The 23,155-nt window shown below is 39.9% G+C and overlaps 1 protein-coding gene across 4 annotated transcripts in view; it reads right to left on the reverse strand.

The window, feature by feature from the left end:
- The window catches only part of MAD1L1 (mitotic arrest deficient 1 like 1), a 527,150-nt gene that overhangs the window by 26,583 nt on the left and 477,412 nt on the right, over window positions 1–23,155 (reverse strand). Inside the window, exon 18 of one of the 4 annotated variants that reach the window (XM_075830346.1) lies at window positions 8,011–8,048. The exons of the other annotated variants lie outside the window; for them this stretch is intronic. Within the exon in view, the coding sequence (XP_075686461.1) occupies window positions 8,034–8,048 (15 nt within the window). The 3' untranslated portion in view covers window positions 8,011–8,033. The remainder of the gene's footprint in view (window positions 1–8,010; window positions 8,049–23,155) is intronic. 4 annotated transcript variants of the gene reach the window in all.

A 23,155-nucleotide genomic window follows, 5' to 3' on the forward strand; every position in this document is an offset into this window, starting at 1 on the left:
TTAACTTATTATGTATAGCAAATCCCATATAATTCATGATATCTTGGGAAAACTTGATATTGACAACTAAAAAAGAAAAAACTGTGGACTAAAGTTGTTTAGAGGGGTTAATAGAGGGTAGACCCCTGTTCAGGATGCCCATATTGAAGCCAGAGTGGCTGCAATTGTGTCTCTCTCACACTCTGGAGGACCCAGCACATTTTATGCACAGTTCATTGATTTAAATGAGAACCATGTAATACTTCATCTCCCCTGCGGTGGTGCTGCAGGGGAATTGAATACATTTTATGCCACAGATTCCATGACCAACCATAATTAGTTCAATTGATAACAAAAAGACTGTTTTACCATGAGTTTCTGAGAATCTCAATAAAAAGTGACAACCTATATTGCTGCATTTCCTGTCCCCTTCCCAAAAATGGCCTCCGCATCAAAACAAAAAACTGCCTATATCTCTATAATTAAATAAAGCATAATGATCAAATTTTGGCGACTGCTCTAACCTATGATTTACTAATATAAGATCAATTTTATCTTTTGGCTAAAAATACTTTTTAATAGATGAAAATGTATTTGGTATGGTTTATAGAATGAATGAATCTTATTAACACCTGGTCAGAATATACAACAGTTGAACTGGAGAAAGCGATAACATAGGAAATAATGACTTGTGGTATACTTATCTTCTAAAAGGAGGGCTGCATGCAATTAGATGTACTGCGTGTTTTTGCTGTATTGCTGACTATACCGTAAATGAGAAAAGTTTAATTTTATTACTTTATGGACTTACACTCCAGTTTAAAAGTGAACTATAGAGATATGATTATACATTATTCAGTTCACTAAATCAAAATATTGCTGTTCCTTCTCAAAATTAATACACATAGGAGTTAAAATTCAGAGATAAAATATTTCTACAACTTAGTTCTCCACTTCTGCGTATCACTTGGATTGAAATTCAGCAAATTCCACAGAAAGAGGGGCTGATATTTAGATGAGACATATAATAAAGATTCAGCTCGCCCTAGTAAATTTATAGCGACAAGTCGGCTTTGATCAGCATTTTGTACGTATGAACATTTTTTCTGACACCTTATGGCTGAACAGCATTTGTTGATTTCTTTTGATGCCCAGTTGAGAAGGTTGTGAAACTTTTTGCTATTTTGTACTCCAATAAAAATCAATACAGCACTGTCAGGTGGCCGTAGTTTTCATAGACTTCTGTTAATTTGTGAATGCCATGCAATGGCATAATGTCACTTAAAAGTGCCAGTTGAAACATTGTTTAGCACATGCTCTATGAATAGGGACGAGCCAAAAACTACACCAAGGACCAGGGTGGAAATTATGCAGTGGAGGAAATTGTCCCAGGTGCATCTTTCAATGGTTGAGTAAATAGGAGTAACTATAGCCGTAGCCAAGCCATGGGCACCATGAATGTCCGGATATATTGTTTATTTTTGTGAGAAGTCAGTTTTGTGCAGCTGATATTCTATGTGACAATACTATTTCTTGATTGCTAAAAAAAAATATATTCTGCTGTCAACATGATGGTGGCGGTCCATCCCGGACTTTGCTATGGGACCCTTTGAACTCAAGTTACATCTCTGGTCGAGGTAATAGCTGATGAATTGATTGGACGTACTTTAGGTCCACTTTTGGTGAACCAAAATGAATTATTTGATTCACCATTTGTATTCTATGGGCTCGAAAAGTTGAAGATAAGGAAGACCGATTTGCCCATTCTTAATCATGAATTTAAAGTCATAAAACTGCACAGAAGCTTCAAGTATAAGATTCAGCCATTCTTATCTGTGGATGCGGGAACTCATGGGTGCAGTTTGGCAAAACATCTTGTCCCTTGTCAATGTAAACCAAGGATTAAGAAAGTTTTTAGTCTACACAGTCCCATACCTAGTGATTCTTCTTCCAGGTATGGTTAGCCCTTGGTAGTTGAATACTAACCAGTGTACAAATAAATTTAAGGAAGTCCTATCTTCTGTTGTTCAAGCTATATTTGTGTATGACCGGTTAAGCCCACTAAAAATATAAATATTCAAATATTGTAATAAAAAAATATTCAAAAATAAATGCCCCCTCTACCAAGCTCTGGTCTTCATAGGAATTCCTTTTGACCCCAGACTTATAAGTGGTTAAGAGACATTTTTTAGGAAACTTTTCGAGCAACAAGTCATTGAACAGTGGCCATTACAGCCTTTCCGTAAAACACTACTAAAGTAAGATCTATTTACATTTATTGCTAAGAATAGATTTTTGTTAAAAATATAATAATCTTCCCGTTCTTGAAATCGATTTTAAGACCACTAGGATTAATAAGAGCCGTATTAGCATATTCTTGGAGACCTCTCGCTGATTTCATTTCTTGGCTGTCACGCAAATGCTACACGTTCGCAGGGTATAACACAAGTATGTTTTCCTTTACTAGTATCTACCTGCGAAGTTGAGCAGCCCTATTGCCCGGGGTTTATTTTGTTCTGTATAAATGAAACAAGATGAGACACCTTTGAGATGGTGTTTTGTCAGCATGTGTCATCACTGCCTACTGCTGATGGAAAAAAGGGAAGCAACCACCTGAGGCTTCGCACATCAGCCTCTGGAGACCTTGTGTTCCCATGATAGCATCTGTCTCAAGGTGTGAGAATTCAAGGCATAATCATGTTGTAGACTACCCTTCAGCTTTAGCTGAATATAGTTGTTCTACATAGTGTCTGGATCTTAGATTATATAAAAGACTATGTCCTTTTGTCAAGCTCAAGGACATCAATACAAAGCTTTTCAAAAATAAGCAAAAACTACCAGGTGTTGTTGGCTCATTGGGCTTGTCTGTCATAGTCTATATTAGAAAATATAACCGCAGGAATAAACATCTACAGTCAACAAAATAAAAAAGTTAATTAAAGAAGTTGTAACCCCATACAGAACGAGAACTTTTTTCTTCCTAAACCAGAAAAATGTAATGCCCAAGGCCAATATGAATCTCTAGGTAAAAAAAATAAAAAAAAGTGTTTCATTTATCGAATTCTATTTCCTGGCGGTTCTCAGTCTCGTAGTGTTTACAAAAATGGACAGGGGAAACAAAGAAAAGACCGACTGAATGCACACACGTTTACAATGCACTAGACTTGCTGCAAGGGATCTAGGTGAGAGGCTACGCAGCTTGGGGAGACCCATTCACAGTTCACTTAAGTTCATAGAGCAAATATCTTGGGTGCTTTTCATCCATCATTTCCCACTCAGTTTATAGCAATAGGCACAGATTATATTTGCTCTAGGCAGTGTAGAGTAGTTAAACCTTGACCAACCATATAGCTGAGAGGTAAACTGGTGTCCTCAAATGTTTATGTAAAAGGGGGAATTGTGCTTTTTTAAAAAAATAAATAAATACATTTGAATGGGTTCCTTGGAAGTTCCTTGCAATACTTACTACAGTACATTAAAAAAAAATAAAAAATACTGGCTGGTATCTGCCAGGGTAGCAGTGCCAAGAAGCCAAAAGGGACCACCAAAACCAAATGGATGATGGAAGTCAAGTTTCTTGTAGCATTGTCTTGAGAACTAGGGCAGAAAGGTAGTGAGTCTTAAAATCTGCATAAAATTTGCTTTATGTTGTTTGGGACTAGTGTTAATATGTTCTGTGATTTTGTATTGAAATATTGGAAGGTATGTAAAAGGGGCAGTGGGAAACATTAGAAAACGAAACCAGGACAGAGTGGAGACTACCTTGAAGGCTTTGATGTCTTGACTTCCTTTGTTACTGAAGATATTGTGAGGCAGTGGGGCCCTATTCTAAGTTTTGCTACAGGGCTCACTGATTACTTGTTACACTGCTAAACATAACACATATTCCTGAACGTAATGGATATTAGAGTGAGAAAAAAAACCTCTGAATCACAAAAGGTTTGGGTAACTCCCTAACCCACTATAATCAAACGGTTGCTATTCCTTAAAGTAGTGTCGTTGGGTTGCATTAGATAACCCCAGGTGAGATAGACCTTTGAAGGTGGTTGGTTGATTGCTGAGAACTCATAGATGATATTTTCATTATTGGCTGAAAACTTCTTACATGTCATAGTGAAATGTCAGAAGTTTTGATCGGTGCGGGTCCGAGCAATGAGACCCCCACCGATCGCTAAATCGAAGTGGCAGAATTGCTCAGGTGAGCCACTTAGTTTCTGATAAGCTTTTCTCGGAAAGCTGATGTAACGGTGTACGGGCCCATAGACTTTCTATTGAGTCCGTACACCGTTACATCGACTTTCCGAGAAAAGCCAATCAGATCAGTGCTCACCCGAGTGCTTCTGCTGCTTTGTTTTAGCGATCGGTGGGGGTGTTAGTGCTCGGACCCCCACCGATCAAAACTTCTGACATGTCAGAAGTTTTCTGAAAGTTTAGTTACCCTTTAAGTATAACTGTTGCTAAAAAGTGGTAGCAATAGTCAATACAAGCAGCCATTATGAACTGTGAGCCCTAGTGATGTTAATTAATAGTTGTGGTCTTCGGACTTTATTGTCCTGAATATTGGTTGGCTACATTTCAACTGGTGCGACAGCTGTCTAGGCGGTAATAATTGATAGCACTAGGTATACCACATGTATAGTCCGAGGTGCTGTGCTTCTCAACTGAATTTTCTAAAACAGCTTCAGGATGAGGAATGGTGCTTCTTTATATTCCCAACTTATATTTCTTTCAAGGCAAAAACTTTTATATTCCAGCAAGTCAACTGTCCTTGAAATAAAAAGATAATAAATTCCAACGCACAGTGTCGATTTACTTTCACTAGGTGCTACTTGTAAGTAAACTTCATTTTTATTATATTCAGGCTATGCTGGGTGGAAAATGATTTGTTGTTAAAGCCTTGTCTTGCAGATCACAAATCTGCATTTATAGCTTTAAGAGCCAACTTGTTTAAGCAAGTCACTTACAACACCTTTATATTCCCCGCTGACTGTAAATCCCATCCGTATACCGCTACAGGCAGCTGGATCTGACCGTGTGATGCACTGAAACATAAGCCACACACTGCTCAGTGGTTATAAAGCACATGAACCAGGACTTTAAATAGGCCTAATGTAAAATGAAAGCTTCAACAGATTTATTAATTTATTAACTTTGCATTGATAAGCAAGTTTAAAAAAAAAAAAACTTTTATCAGATTTATACATATAATCAAGAATGACGATCATCCACCAACCGGCCAAAACCAGTCAGGTGAATAAGGCTAGAGCCCGTAGGTGACTGTTAAAGGGATGTTAATCATCATTACTGATTACTGCTGATGTCATCACAATAATGGTGTGCAAAAATCTTGTGATGACATCAGCAACGAGGATCAACTTCAACAGTCACCTATTGGCTGTGCAGGTACAGGAGGACTCAGTGCTTGTTACCAATTCACGGTTTCCTCACTTGTTAGTCTGAGCTGGGCCCCCATAGCAGCTACATGGTCTGCCTCTATGTTACGAATATTCTTGCATGGAGTTGCATTATTATAATATTAATACCTATGGATAACTACACCCACTTACGGTAAGTTACCCACACACTCTATAAACACAATACCTCTTCATTTCTTCCAGGATACCCTCTCAACATTATGTTCTAGCTTAATTTCTTGCAGCAGTGACAAAGCAAGAAAGGGAATCCCATGAGGTCAGTCACGTCTATGCTGTCCTTCCAGTGCAGTTTTAGTCATGATTCTTCTCTTGTGAGGGGTCTTAAAATGGATGTCCATCCTAGATAGAACCAATATCCCCATTCTAACTTAAAGTAGATCTGTCATAGCTCCTATCCGAGTCCAGAATACGATACGGGGGGAGATGCTGAGTTCGGGGATATATAGTTTTCTATGATTTGATTCAGTATTTCATGTAAAAAGCTGTTTAACTGCTGCCAGGACTCATTGAGAAAGCCTGTGAGTCCTGCTCACCCCGCCCACACACAGTGATTGACAGCTCTCTCTATATGAGTTTGTATACAGGAAGCGCCGTCAATTACTGTGTGTGTGCGGGGTGAGCAGGACTCACAGGCTCTCTCTATGAGTCCGGCAGCAGTTATACAGCTTTTTACATGAAATACTGAATCAAATAATAAAAAAATGATGTATCCCCAAACTCAGAATCTCCCCCTCTATCCCGTATCCTATCTTCCTTTGTATCCACTTTAAATAATCTTCCTTTTAATTTCAGAATAGCAGCGACTGCATAAAAGGTTGTTATTACTCCAATACAGTCTATTACAGTCTGTTAAAGTGGCAATTAAGAGTCGGGTCTTGCTCCTCTAAAGTGTAATCTTTCTAAAATATATACATATGAATTGAAAGGTTAATAAAACTTGGTGCTTCTTAATTTGCTTAAACCAATCAGTGTAAAGAAAACTAGACATATCAAAAAAAACAACAACTGCCTGTGATGGCGCTAAACCGTATTACAAAGAGGCTACAAGATTAGAGGAACGAGTCATTAAAAGAACCCTTGTAAAATGTAGCTTTTTTTCTGTAAAGATGCAATAATTTGGGTTAACCAAGCAATGTAAGAGCTCTGCGGTGTTCCGAGATGCTTGCATTAATCCAGTATAGCCGTAGGTAATTTCTAATGTCTGACAACAATACATAAAGATACAGTTTAGCAGATAGATGCTGCAGGCTATTCCAGAACAGAATGTTCTTGACCCTACATTAATAAAAAGATTAAACATGCCTCTTCTAAACACATCACCACTTACGAACAACCTTCATCTCCAATGGGATACCAGTGCTCAGCAATGGAGAGACAAATGCAGAAAACACTTACAGCTGCCTTCCAATAGTCAACTGTATACAAACGAATGCTGCTTACCATTAAAATACAGTCATGGAACAGTAGGACCCTCCATGCACTTCCTACCAAGCTTACCCCCATTTGACTTTGCCCACAGTTTCCATACACAGACGTAACTTGAAAACTTGAAGCTCCTAATTCCCAATGCAAATTCTGTAACAGGGTCATTATTTATAATACCGGTGTCTTATATGGGTCAGTGGAGCTTTTGGATCCCCTCAAGTAACAGGGCCTGGGGACAAACCTCTAGACCCTAAAACGTACTTAAAATAAAAGTCTCTCCTGACAGTATGAGCTTTGTCAAAATTACACAAAAATGAAATAAAAATACTACGTTTAATTTATACTTCCTTCTCCGAGCAGCGGACATGCGGATATATTACTCCGAGAAATGGGCATGTGCTGGTGGTTCGTCATCAAAATGCATTACAACTATTTCTGCAGTTCAGCCGATGACTACGCTGAGTACCACAAGAGCATAGAGAACCACTGTAGTCACCGACTGGCTGGAGTGCAGTTGCTAAGCAACAGGCCGAATAGTTTTGGTGTAGTCTAGCAAACAGCACATACAAGACTAGAAAGTTTTCTTCTTGGCTTGTTTCCTTTCAAATTGACCTTTGCCTGTGTTTTGTGCATGATAGATAAGCAGGTAACCTTATAACAATGGACAACACGCTAACGTCCCTCTCAACATAAGGTTCCTGCAGCAGTGACAAAGCATAATGGAAGAACTCAATGGACGCCTACGTCAAACCTTCACTTACGCTGTCCAACCATCCATCGCTGATAGCCGTGCTGGTTATGTTTCTTCTCTTTATATATTACAAGCAGGAATCCCTCATCCTTGCTAACACAATATACATCCCCATTATATTCCTCGTGACTGACATCATGCAAAATGTTCCTAATACGTGCTGATTTATGTAGAAGAAACTCTTGTGAGAGGTGACCTCGGTGGAAGGTCTTTATGTAGTCTAAAGTAGTTTATGTGATCTGCTTCTTGTGGGCACTGATTTAGTATTTGCTCCCCATGAAGTCAAACATCTCAGTAGGCACAGTATGTGTGAATACAAATGGACATGTCTTCTAAAAGGTTAGTGCGCCATTCATGTGCTATACAGAGCACACTGGAGACTGCAGGCCTTGCAGAAGTCATGGAGAACATCAATATTACCTGTTCCTCTAGACAAGTCCCTGTTATCGGACTTCTGGCTGCAGGACAAAGGGAGAAGGAAATAAAGAATGAAGACCCATTTATATGTATAAAAAGTATATCTGGTTCTTAGTGTGTTAATTTTTTTGCCACATTAAAGGGGAACTCCAGAATATTAAAACTTGGCTGCTTTCTTCCCAAAACAATGCCACACAGGTTGTGCGTGGTATTGCAGCATAGTCCCTTTCACTTCCATGGAGCCGAGCTGCAATACCAGACAATCCATGGACAGGGGAGGCACTGTTTTGGGCAAAAAGCAGCTATATTTATCTAATCCTGGACATCCCCTTTAAGGCTAAGGGTATGAATCCAACCAGAAAAACATTTGAATTTAGTTTTTATGTTTTTCCTATAGAGACTAAAAAGTTTTTTCCACCACATACATTTATGACAAATGGATAAGACCGGTAGGGATCCCAGTAACTGATAAAAAGTAGTCGGAGACACTTTTCCAAGTACCATGTTCCTCTGGCTTCCATAGCTATGCTTGGCTTTACTTGAGACATCAGCTCGGTCTAGTGACTATAATAGACTGCCCTGGTGTCATCATGAGTGGAGCCATATGGCTTATCCCACCTATATACGGGTACAGTATGCAGTTACAAAACCCCTGTAAGGTGGCCAAGTTCCCTTACATTCTCTAAAAAGCAGATACGTAGTTGTATTTTTCAATGGCTAACATAAGTCACTTCTTTTGGGTAAATAATTTTAAAAAACAAATTCAGATTTGGCTGCTTCACTAGGATACAATAAGTGACTGTAGCTTAGTTGCATTGTCTAATTAGGGTCATAAGTTGTCGGAAATATATATATTCCGTCTCATCAGATCCTCAAGATGCTGCTCTGTCCCCCATGCAGAGAAAAGTGGATATTAGCGAAAAAGTATTTTTTAGGTGTAGAAAATTCTGTACCAATTAATTTCATAATACATCTCTACAGGGGTCAGAGCTCTATTTTTCTATTAGGCCCCATGCACACGACCGTAGATTTCGTCCGTAATTGCGGATCCATTATTTTCTATTGACCACGGACACCTTCCCGTATATTTGCGGGAAGGTGTCCGGGCCGTAGAAAGCCTCCGCAAAAGATAGGACAAGTCCTCTCTTTTGTTTTATACGGACCGTGCTCCCATATTTTATATGGGAGCACGGGCTGAAATTGCAGATGGCTTCCGCGGTCGTCAGCTGTGCCTGTAATCACAGACCGTGATTACGGGCACGGCTGTGTGCATGAGGCCTTAGAGAACTTCAAAGTTAAAAGACTAAATTCTGGCTGCCTCAAGCCACCACTAGAGGGAGCTTTCTCAAGCCAGGATCATACATCTCCCATTGCACTCAATAATGAATGTTTTAAGTAAGCTTCGACGTTACCCCCTAGTGGTCATGTTCCATGTACCAAATTCTGGCAGAAAACCTTCCTAGAATGATCACAGAGGTGGGGACATACATTAATGCCCATGGTTTTAGAATACAATGCGGAACAAGCTCATATGGATGTATTGCTTGGGTATCACCTGGTAAATAAAAAAATATAACCACCTGTAGTACTATATATGTGTAAGAGCAGTCCAATGTTATATCCCGTACTATAAGTCCAACGTTATATACTGTACTATAATACATAGAAGAGCAGTCAGATACTATACCTGGTACTATAAAGTATTTTACAACTATTGTAACTCAACAGAAGACGACACAAACAGTTAATTAAACAGCAATGGAGAAGATTTCATATAATTTCTGGCAGCGACGTCTTTTGTAAGCGGATTGGACAGGGCAAAAACAATTAATTGTGTAATGAATATCAGCCACAACGGCCAATATATCCCAGAGTCTGGAGTATTCATGCAAATAGGAGCAATTTCTCTATGATTAAAAAGGCAATTAACTTAAAAATAAAAAAAAGTTCAGCAATTTATTTAATCCGCCCGCGTGTCATGGAGTCCGGCACGCAGCAACAAGTTGAGTTGATATCCTGTCAATGAGGACTGGGATGCTGATGGTGTCCGGCACAGGCTATACAGTGATATCAATGATTATGTGTCACCCCCATTATCCATCGCTACACATCTATATCAGGGTGTAGTGCAGTATACAGATGTAGCAAAGTTTAACTTGACTGCAGCGGTTGTCACACAATTAAAGCCACCGAAAAAGTGAAGTTACATTTTCTTGGCACTGTGTATTTAACGTGTTAAGGGAAAATAAACTTTTTAAAAAATGTTTACATGTCATAGTGACAAGTCAGAAGTTTTAAACGGTGGGGGTCCTAGCACTGAGACCCCCATCGATAGCTAAACTGAAGTGGCAGAAGTGCTCGGGTGATTTCTGTGCCACTTCATTCCTGATCGGCTTTCCTTGAAAAGTCAAACGAGCGGTGTACGGCCTCAGACTTTCTATTGAGTCCATACCCCTCTCCGAGGAAAGCCGATCCGTAACTATGCGGCACAGCACTCACCCGAGCACCCTGCCGCTTCGTTTTAGTGATCGGTGGGGGTTTCAGCGCTCAGCCCCCCACTGATAAAAACTTCTGACATGTCACTATGACATGTCAAAAGTTTTTTAAAAGTTTAGTTATACTTTAAAGACTACTTTATCTGTATATCATAGTGGTATTATTACCATGGTCATATGGATAACATGCTTTGCTCTTTTTCCATTTAATTTAATGACAGAAACATCATGCAGATAAGCCCATCAATATTAAAATCCATACAACGACTTATTACGGAATAAAAAACACTTAAAGGGGTATACCAGCTGTAAAAAAAAGCAAGGAAAGATTGCCGGGATATGCTATCATGTCATGATCCTGAGCACAGGAATCTTCACCATCATGAGGACAAAGGAACTTTTGCGTAAATGAGTTTGAGTTGCAGTACCTACACAGCGCTTGGATGAATTGTGAAGGAATCGTGCTCCACATGGGTTGTGATAGTATACCCCAGTGATACGCTACCATTTCCGACAGTTTGAATATTTTCTTTAACACTAAACCACGCCTAAGGCCAAACCAATAGTCATTGCAACAGCAATGACATCACATCAATGGGGTGTTATGTCACTTCCAGGTGTTACGGATGTAGTGATCTTTAACGCGTTATCAGAGTCAAGATAAGTTTTACTACATTGGTACGTTACTTTTAGATTAATCAGAAAATCTGCCGTATGCCCTCAAATCCACAGTTTTTTTTTTTCCAAAACCGTACTTACATACATTGTACTGTAATTATGTCCAGGATTTTCTGTGTGAATTCCACACTGAAAATTTGCAACTAATTTGCAGTGGGTGCACATGGCCTAATTGTTTGCGAGCTCACCCTTCTAACAGACATTGCATTTCTGTTGGTTGGGCATAAGACAGGTTTGCATCCTCTGGATGCAAATATTTTAATTTAGAGATCTTGTAAATTATGAGAAATTGAAACAAAAGTATATTAGACAATTGCTAAACTTGAAATTATTTAAAGGCTATGTACACATTTACAACCAATTTTCTTTTATTGTTCCAAAGTATCTAAAATGAAAAATGTAGGCCTATATGTTTCCACGGTAACAGACCACAAACAAACCTTGTGTAGTCTGATCCTGCAGGCATATTACTTTCCATCCCTCCCTTACTTCTTGCTTACCTACCAAATGTGTTAGTAAGAAGTAGGGGAAATAACAGCAAAATAAGACTACACAGGGCTTGTTTGTAGTCTGTTACCATGGAAACATAGGCATGTATAGGAGCTATATACACCAAACTATTTTTTTTATTAAGATCGGTTTCAAAGTTTTCATGTAAACATGGACAGGCCAGGTACGCCATAGTGGGATCCACTCTTACTTAGGAATCCGCTATCGGGGGGTAAATATCATCTATATGTTCTAATTGTGTCCCTTGTTGAGACAACCCCTTTAAGGATCTGTTGGGTCAGGAGCAAGGAGAAAAACCTAACTAAACACAAGGTTTGTCTGTCGTTTGTAACCATAGAGAGACACAAGTCTGCCTAGTAGCTGAATACAAAAAACGATAGTAGATTTTAAAGCAAGTCTTTTTTTGAAAAGTTGCTTCATTATTTATTTCAAGTTCATTGGAGCAATAATTTTTATTTTTGTGCAAAAGTCTACAAAAGTATTAAAAAAATTACTAAATCTAAAGAAGTGATTAGCATCATCTCACATCCTCCATATGTCAAATCAGTCATGTCCAGCCAAAAGTTAAAATGACTAAAAAATATACCTTATGGACAAAGAAGGCATCCATGAGAGATCCACAGAAGAGCTGAAAATTAAATTTTATTTTTTTCCCCCACCAAAAAAAAAAATAAAAGTATTCAGGATGTTAAAATGCATAAATTGCTGCCATGAGCTGCAGACGTACATCTCAAGGTTATAAAGGGAGTAGTGGGGAATTTTAATGTAAGAATTATAAGCAGATGATCTAATTGTAGTCAATTAAACCCACCCTGCTGTCACCCCTGGTCACACACACGGCTCCGAGGGGGCACTGAATGCAGCGTAATTGTTACGGGGTCAGGCTGCGCTTATCCTTTACCTATTGATTCACTCCGCAGACCTGCGCAAAGTTCCAGCTGAAAGTTTCATGGCAGACAACAGCAGCCATTCACAGCAAGGGCACATCAGTGTCAATTTATCTGTGGTAAGTCACTTGGAAAAGGGATTTAGCTCCTTGCGAATTATGCATTGAAGTCAAGATCAGTGAAAACAGACAGATGTTCAACATTTATTTAAAGGACGTCAGTAGGTTCAGAGTAAATCAGATTTATCGTAATGAATCATCTCTTCTCTGACATTGCAGAGAGCAGCAAGAAAAGGCAGCGAGGAAAAGAAACTGCAATTTCATTGAGTGAGTGTTACAGAACATACATCTCAACATCCGCAAACAATTAAAAGGGTACGTAGACTTTTGCAAATAATTTTGTAGTGCTCTAAAGCACCGGAAATAAAATAATAAAGCAACTTTTAAAATAGTCTTGATTAAAAAATCTCTTATCGTTTTGTGACTACAGCTACTATTGCAGACCTGTGTGTCTTTATGGTTACAGACAAACCTTGTGTGTAGTCCAATCCTGCAGGAGTGTGTTACTCCATCCCCTCTGCTCCTTCTTCTGTCGAACCCAGAGACGGTCAAAGTGAAGGAAGAAAGTAAAATATAGCTGCAAGATCTGACTACATACAGGGTTTGTTTGTAGTCTGTTAACATGGAAACATAGCTGCAAGATCTGACTACATACAGGGTTTGTTTGTAGTCTGTTAACATGGAAACATAGCTGCAAGATCTGACTACATACAGGGTTTGTTTGTAGTCCGTTAACATGGAAACATAGCTGCATAAGATCTGGGTACACAAGACCCTTTTTGGAATCCTGGATAACCCTTTTAAGACTCAAGTTGGTTCATTTTTATTTTAGCTGCATTAAATGAATAAAAAAAACAAAATTGGTTGCAAAAGTGTACATACCTTCAAAGAAAATATAAACCCCTCACCCAATGTGTATGAGCGCACAGAATTATTTTACAAAAGCTTTTATCACGCTTAGGCTAGATTCACGTGGGCGTTGCGCATCTCGGACGTGAAAAACTGCAGTTTTTCACGTTTGAGGTGCATCCTATTTTCTCACGGACCCGTCACACAGTCCGTTGAAACAACGGCCGTGTGAACGACCACATTGAATTATATAGGTCCGTGTGATGGCCGTTACTTTGTGTGAATAAAGCCTAAGGCTTAAAAGAATAAAAAAAAGACACTGTAAAGTTAAAGGGAGATCACAAAAAAGATTGCATTTCCCATTGAAATGTTTCTTTCGTAATTTTTTAAAGAATCCGTCATGAATTACTTCTTTGCTACATAGTCCACTAAGCAGAAGAACACACAAATTTGGGATTATGCTAAGTGACAGGGGGCATGGCCGGTGGGTGACAATGCTGGGTACCTCTGCGCTCTTGTAGAGAGCTGGTATTGAGAAGAGGAGCCATGTTGTGGAATATTCAGGGATGTAAACATCAAGTTTCATGTGATGAAAATTAAAAAAAACAAAAAACGTAAGTATTGGCTGCAAAGGGGCAGTAATGGCGCCCAGGAAACAGTATTATGACCCCTGTGTCTTATGTTTTATTTTAAGATGGACATTGACGTTAGGCAGCGGTTGGCTGAACATTCACTTGGCCAAGTACTATCTGAACATGTATGTTACTTCAATTGGGGTGGGAAAAGTGGCTGCCAGACACCGCTTATTTCCACAAAGTACACAAAATCTAAATTATATAATAAAACTGTGTAATCCATGTTTCCCCCGACTGCAGGAATAGGGGGACTATCTGTTAATCCCAATTACACTGTTGATGGGATCTGCCGGCTAAGATCGAATATCTGCGGCTGGTTTTGGGATTTTTTGTTCAATTTTTTTTTCTCTTGAAGGCTACAAGTACAATGACCAACAGGATGCTGCATGCAATCTAATTAATTTCAATGACATCTAGCAATAACTGCTGCATATAAATAGGTAAAATTATGTAAATGAGAAAAAGTGAAGATAATCGATGCCATCGTAATTCAAATTAATCTGACATGTCAAAAATTGGTGTCGTCAGTCAACCCAAATTATGATCTTCATTGAGAAAACAGCAGTCTTCTTCAGGAATGAGCATAATAATAACCAGTGGGGGTCCATCAATGTTATAATAAGCAGGTTACATGACGAATCTTAGCGAAATTGCAGTAGAGAATTAAAAGTGTGAAAAATGTATAAAAACTATGAACACTGGGTGGCTGCTGCCCAGTACTGGGTTTACATCTCAGGATCCTGTAGGCACTTAGACTCAGTTCAGTCCAGTAGGCCATACCTACAGACATATATGGCTTTAAAATGAAAAGCATTATGGTACGCGACATCTAGCGCCCTGTGCCGCTATTTCCTTTGTCCCTCCCTGGGTGTCACCCTCTTACTCCAACACCACTAGTGCCTAATAAACATATAAAATACCCAAAATTTACATATAAATACAAACTGTTCCTAAATAAAATTTATTTATACAGCCCTAGTAAAGTGAGCTCTCTTCAATAAACTATTTATCCAACCCTGGAAAAGTGAGCTCTCTTCAATAAACTTTATTTATACAGCCCTGGAAGAGTGCGCTCTCTTCATTTAACTTTATTTATACAGCCGTGGAAAAGTGCGCTCTCTTCAATAAACGTTATTTATACAGCCCTGGAAGAGTGCGCTCTCTTCATTTAACTTTATTTATGCAGCCATGGAAAAGTGCGCTCTCTTCAATAAACTTTATTTATACAGCACTAGAATAGTTAGCTTTCTTCAATAAACTTTATTTATACAGTAGTCCAAGAAAACTGCGTTCTCTTCAATAAACTTTATTTAAACAGTCCTGGAAAAGTGAACGCTCTTCAATAAACTATTTATACACTCTCGGAAATCAAGAGATGGAAACAGATTGTCAAATCTTAACTACAAGCCCCATTGGCCACTGAAGAAAACCTGCTTTCTTCTTGTTGTTTTTCGTCTTGTAAAACAAGTGGACATGTGCTGGCACGCTATTAAAAAACACACGCCTGTTAGAACAGGAGCGACAATCCTGGGGAATATTGGGTACAGCTAAACATATGTATAATTCAAAAGATAAATGCCTTCCAGATCCCTGTTCAAAAGTACTGTATTCACAGCAAAAGGGACAAAAAAAAAACGAAAACAGATGGGGTGACCAGCAAAATAGGCATTTACGAAGAACGATGAAATGGAAAAAAAAAAGAGATAAGCTATTTCGCTGTAAAATGCAGCCTAATTTCACAGATAATGCAGGGACGGAGTATCATACCACATTGCACAATCTCTTAGGATGAATCATTTTGAAGGAAACAACTTACAGTTAATCTAGTGCCACTAGACTTCTAATGTAAACTCTATAGACACAAGCAATGATGCATAAACCTTCACATCTCCTCGGGCATGTTGCAGGCTTTCAATGGGCCAAGCAATTGTTTGTCTGTCTAGAAGTGTTGGCGGCTGACTTATTTTTTGCTGGTAAGAACTCATGAGTCAATGGCATTTGTAGACCTGTAGAGGCGCCTTGTACTTCACTTCCTCTCTACAGACATAGATGCCGTGTGTCTCAGATTTCCCGGGACAGTCTCAGTAGTGAGATATCAAATGCATTCAGTGTACTTAGCTGCAGTCACCAAGTGGTAGCGATCACATAATTGTGATCTCGGAGTCTTTAGTAGTCAAAGAACAAGATTAATCTAGAACACGCTATTTTGTTACACCCACTAAAGGACTCTGATTTCCCACCAATCGGCTCCGATTTCACTAGAGAGCTTCAATAGTGAGATATCAAATGGACTCCGTGTACTTAGCTGCAGTCACCACGTTGTAGCGATCACATAATCGCGACCTCTAAAGTCTACAGTAGTCAAAGCACAAGATATACCTAGAACACACTATTTTGTTACACCCCCCCAAAGGACACTTGGAGGCCCCGATAAGGATATGCCTATCTAATTAGAAGCCAAACTTTTTCCTACTGTCTGAGAAATGCAGGAAGGGGGGTTTATCTCACCTGGAGACATGTCAATTACTTTTTAGAAGATTTCAAAAAATGGAAAACCCTCTTAAGTCTGGGATTGCTGGGTTGGAGCATTAATAGTGGCCATATTGGTCCCCCCCCCCAGAAATAGATATGGCAACTGAATAGATTTTTAAGAAGAACTCATGGACTTATATTTACTAGTGATTTTAGGGGCAGTGCTCTTTAATAGCGGGGTTATTTAAGATATACACATAAAGGAAAACTCTGTATCTGAGACAATGGTTAAATGTACAATCGGACACCCATTCATCCATTAGATGATATTAGGTCTCATATATCAAAACCAAATTGAGAGATTCTTAGGAAATTAGGTCAAGGATTTTCATACAGAAGACCGAAGGACAAATATTCTGCCCAGGATCTCACTATTCCAAGCTAATGTGACGTAACTCCAGCCTTACAGCCACCCATAGTGACCCCAGAAAATAGTACCAAGTCTGTCATTGTGTTCAAAAGAAAGAAAGAAAACCACACTCAACTCCACCCTTTTTCTCATGCTGCTTTCCTCCAATGCCAGAAAGTAAAATATGAGAAGTCAACAAGCGACCCCTTTACCAGTCATTTCCTCTTCCCACCATTTACACTGGAAAGGTGGTCATCTATTTAGCAGGAATTTTCAGTGACTAACCACTCCTATAAAACCGTGATCCACTAAGCAAGGATTTATCTACCAGGAAGTCTCCTTGTACTTCGAGAGTTCCTGGACATTCCTGGACAGTAGGTCACAGTATGATCAAAACTATTCAGAAGAAAAGTATGGCCTTGTTGTCTACAGCAATCAGAGTCCGCATATCATTTTTCCAACACACTTAAGAAAAAGATTAAGTGAACCTCGATATGTGGTGATGGACAATAAGGCTACCTTTATTTCTGAACAAATAGAATAGAAAGCACTCCACAGTGTGATATGTAAAAACAAATAATGGGAGTAGTCCTTTGACCGAAAAAACCCAGAACCGGACTACCAGACCGATATGTGCAATGTTGAGTCACAACTCTAGGATGTACGTGTCGGTCACGGACCGCTCCCCCGATTGGCGTGGTTGCTGTCCACCTGCAGAACTTGTACACGAGATCAGGAAAAATCATCCAACATAACGAAAAAAGGCAGGATCTAATGGACGCAACCAGTAAGGTAAGAAGAGGGAAGGATTATAGGATCATTAAAAACATTTATTTGCCAATGTACAATGCGTTTGAAAGTCGTTCTGACCTCATCAGGTTCTTCTGACCCCATGATCCTTCGCTCTTCTTAGCTTACTGTTGGCACCCGTTAGATCCTGCCTTTTTTCATTTTGATGGTTAACCTTTATTTCTGAGGTCTTTATCTTAAATGAGGTCCATTGTTTCGATCGTGTTAAATCCAATCAATAGCTGGGCCTAAGTTCTTAATATTTTTTTTAAGTCCCAAAATAAACACACGGTAAATAACAGAATTACAGCTCCGCTCTGCCGTAGTCATCCAGCTTCCAACTCATTCCCAATTTTCAAAGTTAATGCCACTGTTATTGACGGTGACAGGTTTTATAACAATTTACACAGCTGAGGGGAATGACAGGGCCACACAAGCAAGTCAACAAAGCATTCCCTCAAAATATCAGTGAAAACACAGGGGCCCGTGAGGGGGAATTAAAAGTGGCAAGCAAAACGCTACTTATTATGAGCCCGACACTTGAGTTATGGGGATCTGGAGAACATTAAATGATTTAAAAGTTAATTAAATCAAATGGTATAAAGTCTATCAGCCCCAGGTGTTTATTACACAAGTCTCTGTTCCGCACAGACGAAGGATTCGAATGGTAAGAAAATAAATCCTTGTCAAGTGATATATTACGAGCAAATCCTGCTGCTAAATCAGTTCAGTTCTGGCACCCGTGTTCTGTTAATCTGCTCGTCTTACTCGTGCCGACTCATTTACATCGTCCTGTTTCACCAAATTAGAAGCAACAAAAAATATTTTGAATAGGAACCCCAAGGGTTCTGGCACAAAAGTTTTTAGAAAACAATGGGAATACCACTGTTCCGGAACCATTGACAGCTCTGTATTTGGATAAAATTCAAGAAGTTGTGAAACAGCAGTTTGATATTGGAGGGTTAGGGTCATCAGGACTTGAAGGCCCACCAGAAACAGCCCGGGGGTAAATTATTTGAATGTAGAATATGGAAAAATACTCAACGAGATCCCCCCTGCTGTGATTTCTTGAGCTCTACAATGCTAAACTATTCACGATGAGTATGTTCACACAGGGCGGATACGCTGTGTAAAAGTACACAGGGCATCTGCCCTGCTCCCTGCAGGGAATTCCGGACGAAAAATCGCACCAATTTTTTTACGTCCGGAATGTCCGCTGAGGAAAACAGAAGGTATAAAATAAAAGCCTATACTTACCCGTAGTCATGGTGACACGTCTCTCTGATGTCCTGCCTGCAGCCCGGCCTCCTGGGATGACGTTTCATCCCATGTTACTGTTGCAGTCTGTAATTGGCTGTAGCAGTCACATGGGATGAAACGTCATCCCTGGAGCCGGGCTGGATGAAGAAGCAGAGAGAAGGGTAAGTAAAGGCATTTTATTTTTTTGTGTAGTGGAATCGCAACTTTTCGGCCGCAAAAATTTTGACAGGTTTTTTCAGCCCCTCATTTACGCAGTGTGTGGATGAGATTTGTTCAAATCCCATCCACTCTGCTACTACTGTATTATGCTGTGGAAAATTCGCAGTATTTACGCTACGTGTGGACTTACCCTTACTGTACCATCATGGGTGTAGTGTCAGGTCTCGTTCACGTTCTCCGCATTGGAATTCGCAAGAATCCCGCTTGTAAAGTGTCTCCCGTCGTGTTCAATAAAGAACTGCTCCGTTGTTCGCACACCTAGCATTTTTCAGAGCGCGGAATTGAAAACCACATCGCTTAAAAAATTTAAAAAATAGTAGTGACCGGTTGCTTTAGACGCAGTTTCCGTGGCGTATTCCGGATGAACACAGCATTGGGTAGCCCCACTTAGATTAGCCCCTTTGAATAGGGATAATCTGCATACAAAACCACAGCGGCTCAGCCTCGGATCTCTGCCAAATCCCCAGGGAAAATTCTCTGTGTGAATATGGCCTCGGATATAGGTGGCGGACAGCACAAGCCATGTACAAATGGGGTTGTGCCAAAATTTTCTTGCTGATCTCCCAATCTTCTGGTGATGCCACAAGTTTACTTCCCAACCACCGGGCAATATCTTGCCAATATAGCAACGGGACTATTTTGGACCACAGCCAGATTATACAAATCAGGATCTCACACACAGCTTTGATGCAGTTATTGTGGAAGTTTTTGACGCCAAAGCCAGAAGTGGATCCAATAGGAAGAGAAAATAAAGAAAAGACTGATGCATCTCCCTTCTTGTGTGTTTACTTCTTTGGCTCAAAAATCTGTGCCGAAAACTGCACCAAAACGGTGTGTGTGTGATCCTGCCCTAATAAACTAGCTTTAATATGAAGATGTTGCTTAAAGGTTAGCCTAATAGGTCACCAAAGTACTTTCATTGTCTTTGTGGCCACTTTATACCAAAAACAGTGGCACTTTTGTCCATTAACGGTCTCTGTTATTGCAGTTTAGCTGCAATACCACACAGAGCCTGTAGACATGAGTGGCGCTGTTTCCAAAATAAAAGTAGCTATTTTTTTTAAATCTCATACATACAACCCCTTTAAAAATAGGAAAATTATTTCAGCACTGTTCAGTGTTATGATCACTATTTGCTCTAATTATAACTTATGTACAGTCCATTTTTAATTACTGCTCAATAAGCGTGGCGGCTTTATAAAATCATAATAAGAAACAACTTTGCACCAGAAAATGAAAGAGGAAGCAACTGGTTTTAATATTCATTTGTTTAGTGTGACCCTGCACAACATGCTCATCCATTCCGTTTTTACAATGCAATCCATCATGCGCCCAGAATACCTGGCATTGTGGAGGAAAGCTCGCGGGTAATAAATTGAGTGCAATTAGCATCGAAAATGAAGCTCCTTGAAGATAGAGAAGACAATTATACTATTTAACAGTCGAGAAGCATGAAAGATCTACGCAGCCAACTCAGATTTTGTGCATTGGAGTGAAGTCCACAGAAAAATTACCGATAGGTACTGGGTGTATATACTAGACATATATCAGGGACTGCTTAAATGCCCAAGAAAATATTGTAGTAAATTACCATGAAATCACAATTAATTTTAATGTGTTACATTACAACCTTTCATTCTCAGCGTTTTATCAGCGCAATGTCATTGTAATTACTATAATCTGTGAACTGATGTCATAAACAGGAAACCGATAAGCTACATGTGTACAGTGACATGCGGGGGCCGTAGCTATAGGCTCATGGGGCCCCGGTGTTAAAGTTCTTCTTGCCCAAGCTTCTCTTCACGCCCAACAGCCCACAGTTTTAAGCAGCATCGCCGGGTCTCTTAAGCGGCACTAGCAGCCAGGGGGGTAGGTTTTGCCTAAACCCCACCAAAAAAATAATCTCTATTGGAGACATCATATCTATACGACTACGACCCTTACAGCTCCGCCACTGGATAGGATTAGATACAGCAGCTCAGCAGACAGTATGACACATAATAGGATTAGATACAGGGCTCAGCAAAGAGTATCACACATCATAGACTTAGATACAGGGCGCAGCAGACAGTACCACACATAAGCTTAGAAACAGGGCCCCAGCAGATAGTATCACACATGATAGGCTTAGATACAGGGCCCCAGCAGACAGTATTCATATACTTACTCTCCTCGCTTCCAGAGTCGGATCCTCTTTGGCTCCGGGTGGGTCACGACACCATTCAACGTCATGACATTGCGTGCAGTGCACATAACGTGACACTGAAAAGCACCAGGACTCAGCGCTGCTCCCAGACCCGACTCAGGGGAAAGGAGGGTAAGTATAAGATACAGTAACTGTGGATAGATGTGGCTCAATTGCGACCCATATTGCTATGCCACTGGTGACATGACATGCAGACTATGGTGCTGAGGGCCAAAAAAACGTAATTGTAAGGTGCTGTTCACACTAGTGTCATGGCTTCCATTCATAATGAAGTCATGACATCTTAATAGTACTGCAGACTGCACTGTTCTTGAATTCAAAAATGGCAGAAAAGCTAACAGTACCCACAAATGCACTACTCACACTGGTGTCATCCATTATTATTATTTTTTTTACAAGATGCATGACACACATGATGGGTCCGTTATGAATCATTTGATAATATCACCATGCCCCATCATGATCCAATTTTTTTTCACACACATTGACTTGGGCCCCATTGCAAAAGCTGTTAAAGAATCTCCCACCCAACCTGTGCCACATACTGGCGCCTTTGGGCCCCCCTCGGGATCCATGGTACGATGCTTACCTTCGCACCCCCCTTAATGCTAGGCATCTGCCATCGGGTTTCCTTCAGGTATCCATTATTTTACTGGGTAGAATATTGCACCATGACACGCGTTTCGAACCTTCAAAAATTATGGAAGCCTGACAGAAGTGCAAATGTGAACAAAGACTAATATGGAATGAAATATAAACCCAAATGAAGTAAGCCAACTCGCTCTCACAATAAAGTACTGGCTCCAACCCAATTCCCTTGCGGAGGACCATAATGAGCTTGTTGGCTCTCCCAAAGTTCTTAACTGTCCATCTGAATGGCCGCCACCTTTGGACAGACTGTGTAACTATCAGTTATCGGGGGGCTGCTCATTATTTTGCACCTTTAAGAATTATACCCTCCTTCTTCAAGTGCATTCTGGTAATTAAAGGGGTTGTATGAAATTAGAAGACATTTTTGCTTTCTTCTAGAAACAGCGCCAGTCTTGTTCCATGGGCCGTGTCTGGTAAATGCTTTTTTTCTTAGTACTGTTTTTAAAAAATGACCCTGAATGGCCAGGTCTTTTATTAAAGCGCATAAAAACCATCATGTATAAGCATATTGGAGTGATTTATGTACAGAGCTACATTGCTTATGGTCAGAGCTAATTAGTAAAAGAATTCCTTCTGAATGGCAGAATTTCTCAAAACGCCTTTAAATGACTAAAGAGGCTCTGTCACCAGATTTTGCAACCCCTATCTGCTATTGCAGCAGATCGGCGCTGCAATGTAGATAAGAGTAAAGTTTTGTTTTTTTTTTAAAAACGAGCATTTTTGGCCAAGTTATGACCATTTTTATATTTATGAAAATGAGGCTTTCTGAAGTACAACTGGGCGTGTTTAAAGTTATGTACAACTGGGCGTGTATTATGTGCGTACATCTGGGCGTTTTTACTTCTTTTACTAGCTGGGCGTTGTGAACGGGAGTGTATGATGCTGACGAATCAGCATCATCCACTTCTCTTCAGAACGCCCAGCTTCTGGCAGTGCAGACACACAGCGTGTTCGAGCGATCACGCTGTGACGTCACTCACTTCCTGCCCCAGGTCCTGCATCGTGTCGGACGAGCGAGGACACATCGGC

The sequence above is a fragment of the Rhinoderma darwinii genome, chromosome 6 (assembly GCF_050947455.1).
Source record: "Rhinoderma darwinii isolate aRhiDar2 chromosome 6, aRhiDar2.hap1, whole genome shotgun sequence".
Lineage (NCBI taxonomy): Eukaryota > Metazoa > Chordata > Amphibia > Anura > Rhinodermatidae > Rhinoderma > Rhinoderma darwinii.